At 45.4% G+C, this 2,500-nt stretch overlaps 1 protein-coding gene across 1 annotated transcript in view; it reads left to right on the forward strand.

Moving 5' to 3' along the window:
* Positions 1–1,838: 1,838 nt before the first annotated feature.
* dacha (dachshund a) overlaps positions 1,839–2,500 on the forward strand; it is a 17,889-nt gene continuing 17,227 nt past the window's right edge. Inside the window, exon 1 of the mRNA XM_088088464.1 lies at positions 1,839–2,500. This exon is cut by the window's right edge and continues 48 nt beyond it. Within this exon, the coding sequence (XP_087944590.1) occupies positions 1,980–2,500 (521 nt within the window). The 5' untranslated portion in view covers positions 1,839–1,979.

A 2,500-nucleotide genomic window follows, 5' to 3' on the forward strand; every position in this document is an offset into this window, starting at 1 on the left:
TATGTCACAGAATTATTGTAATTTCTAAACACTGTTTCCACATCATCTTCTTTATTTTTTCAGTATTCCATTTTTCTCTTAAATAATGAACATATAAGACAAATATTATGAGTAAAACTAAATAGAAATCACTGCAGATTTTTCAAATATCTGACGACGTGTTGACTGTAACTGATCTGCTCTGTGTCTGTGTGCACGTGTGTGTGTGTGTGTGTGTGTGTGTGTGTGTGTGTGTGTGTGTGTGAGGGCTGAAATTTCTTTGAAGAGTGTTGAAAAGGAAAAGAAAGCGCTCCTCTCTTCTGTTCCCAACATTAAACGGCCTTTTGTAGCTCGTTAGCGCGAGGTGTTAACGAGGGCTGTGTGCTGATTGGACGGCTCTGATCAGCTGCCAAAACATTTCCTGTCTGCACGGGAACCTCCAGAGATGGACGAGGACAACCTTGAACCAAGAGTTTGGTGACAGAAAATTACTTTCCTAAAAAAACTATCAGACTTTATTTCGAGTCCGTCTCAGATTTCATGTTTTTGTTAAACTGAAATCCGAAACCCAAAAATGAGGAATTTAACCAGGTCAGACGTGTGATCGTCTCTGTGCTGATTGGCTCACAGTGTCTTCTAGAGGCGGGGCTTAGAGTTAAAATACATGAAACTTGAGCGTTAATTAACACGATCAATAACAGGATCAGTATGAGTATTATTCAGATCAGTTATAACGGTTAGAATTATCTGTCATCAATAATCATGCCGATATGAGAATCGATATCAATATTATGACAAGCATCCGGATTTAGATTTACAATGGATAGATAATGTGGGTGTGCATTCATGGACATTAGATCAATAGATAATGTGGATGTGATGCATTCAGGGACATTAGATCAATAGATAATGTGGATGTGATGCATTCAGGGACATTAGATCAATAGATAATGTGGATGTGATGCATTCAGGGACATTAGATCAATAGATAATGTGGATGTGATGCATTCAGGGACTCTGTGCTGACATTTAATTTTCTTGGCTGTGTAAAGGTTAATTTGATGCTTTTAATTTGAAGCTCGGCTGATGAACGAGGTGGAGCGTCTCTTCGTGAGATTAAAATGTGAATTTATGACACGAGTGTGGACAAATAAACATGGATGAACAACAACAGTCTGAACGTGTGAACGTTGGTGAAAAGTGTGTGAGCGGTGAAAGCAGCTGAAGTTGTGTGTTGCAGGCCGTTTGACAGGATGTTAAAGATAAATGTTAAATTATTTTTTGCTCAGTTAACCCTTTAAAACCTTTCCTTTCAAAAACAGAAAGGGAGACGCCAACAAGCTTATCAACAAGGCCCAAAAATTAGCAGAAACTAGTGAAAAGGTGCCAAAAATTACCTGAAAATAAGCAAAACAAACACAAAAAAGGTACGTACAAAAAAACAACTAAACCCAGAGAAAAAATGACGAGAAAAAAAATGCATGCCATAAAAAACACACATTTTAAATACATAATCATGATGACTGTAAAAACATTTTTTATATTTAATTAGTGGGACATTTCTCACCAAGCTGATCACTGCCCTTTTTCTCCAAGTTTAAAAAAAATCAAATTAATTTGCTGAGGTTTCAAAGGGTTAAATGGTCTCTTAAATTCTCATAATATCACAAGCTCAATTCCATAAAATTACTTTTTATTTAATTCTCGCAATCTAACTTATCTAACTTATCCTCAGTCCTTTTTATTTTCTTTAGTTCAAAATTAAAATAAAATAAATCCAGGCTGTCAATCACTCACCTGTCAGACTCCAGAAGCCCCGCCCCCGAACCGGCTCTCAGCCAATGGGAACGCTGTCCGTGTGCGGCCCGTGCGTGTGGTTGGCTGTCCTCTGATTGGCTGTGAGTGGGACAGAGCGCACGAGGAGAGAGAGTCAGTCCGAGTGGCGGGAAGAGCAGGAGAAACTCTCCTTCTCCTCCTCTTCTTCTTGTTGCTCCTCTATCATGGCGGGCACCGCTCTGTCCCGGACCTCCAGCCCGCCCACCGACGCACTCTTCCACTGCGACCCGCCCTACAACGCTCCGCGCCCGGCCGGCTCCCCGCGGCTCCTCGCTGCCGCTGCGCGCCTGTCCGGAGCCTTTCTGAGCGGCGGCGGCGGCAGAGTCCCGGCCAATGTGAACGGGACGAGCGGCAGCGGCGCCGCTCCTGCTCCCGCAGCTCCCCTCGCAGCTCCCCCCGCAGCTCCTCCCGCAGCTCCTCCCGCAGCTCCTGCTCCGCACATAGAGTGTCAGATGGTGGAGGTGCACGGGGTGCAGGTGGCGTCGTTCCCGGTGGACGGGGTGGACCTGGTGTGCCTGCCGCAGGTGTTCGAGCTGTTCCTGAAGCACCTGGTTGGCGGTCTGCACACCGTCTACACGAAGCTCAAGCGGCTGCGCATCGCGCCGGTGGTGTGCACCGTGGAGCAGGTGCGCGTGCTGCGCGGGCTCGGAGCCATCCAGCCCGGAGTGAACCGCTGCAAGCTCAT

Source organism: Plectropomus leopardus, chromosome 15 (assembly GCF_026936395.1).
Source record: "Plectropomus leopardus strain MGB_pleo_1.0 chromosome 15, ASM2693639v1, whole genome shotgun sequence".
Taxonomy (NCBI): domain Eukaryota; kingdom Metazoa; phylum Chordata; class Actinopteri; order Perciformes; family Serranidae; genus Plectropomus; species Plectropomus leopardus.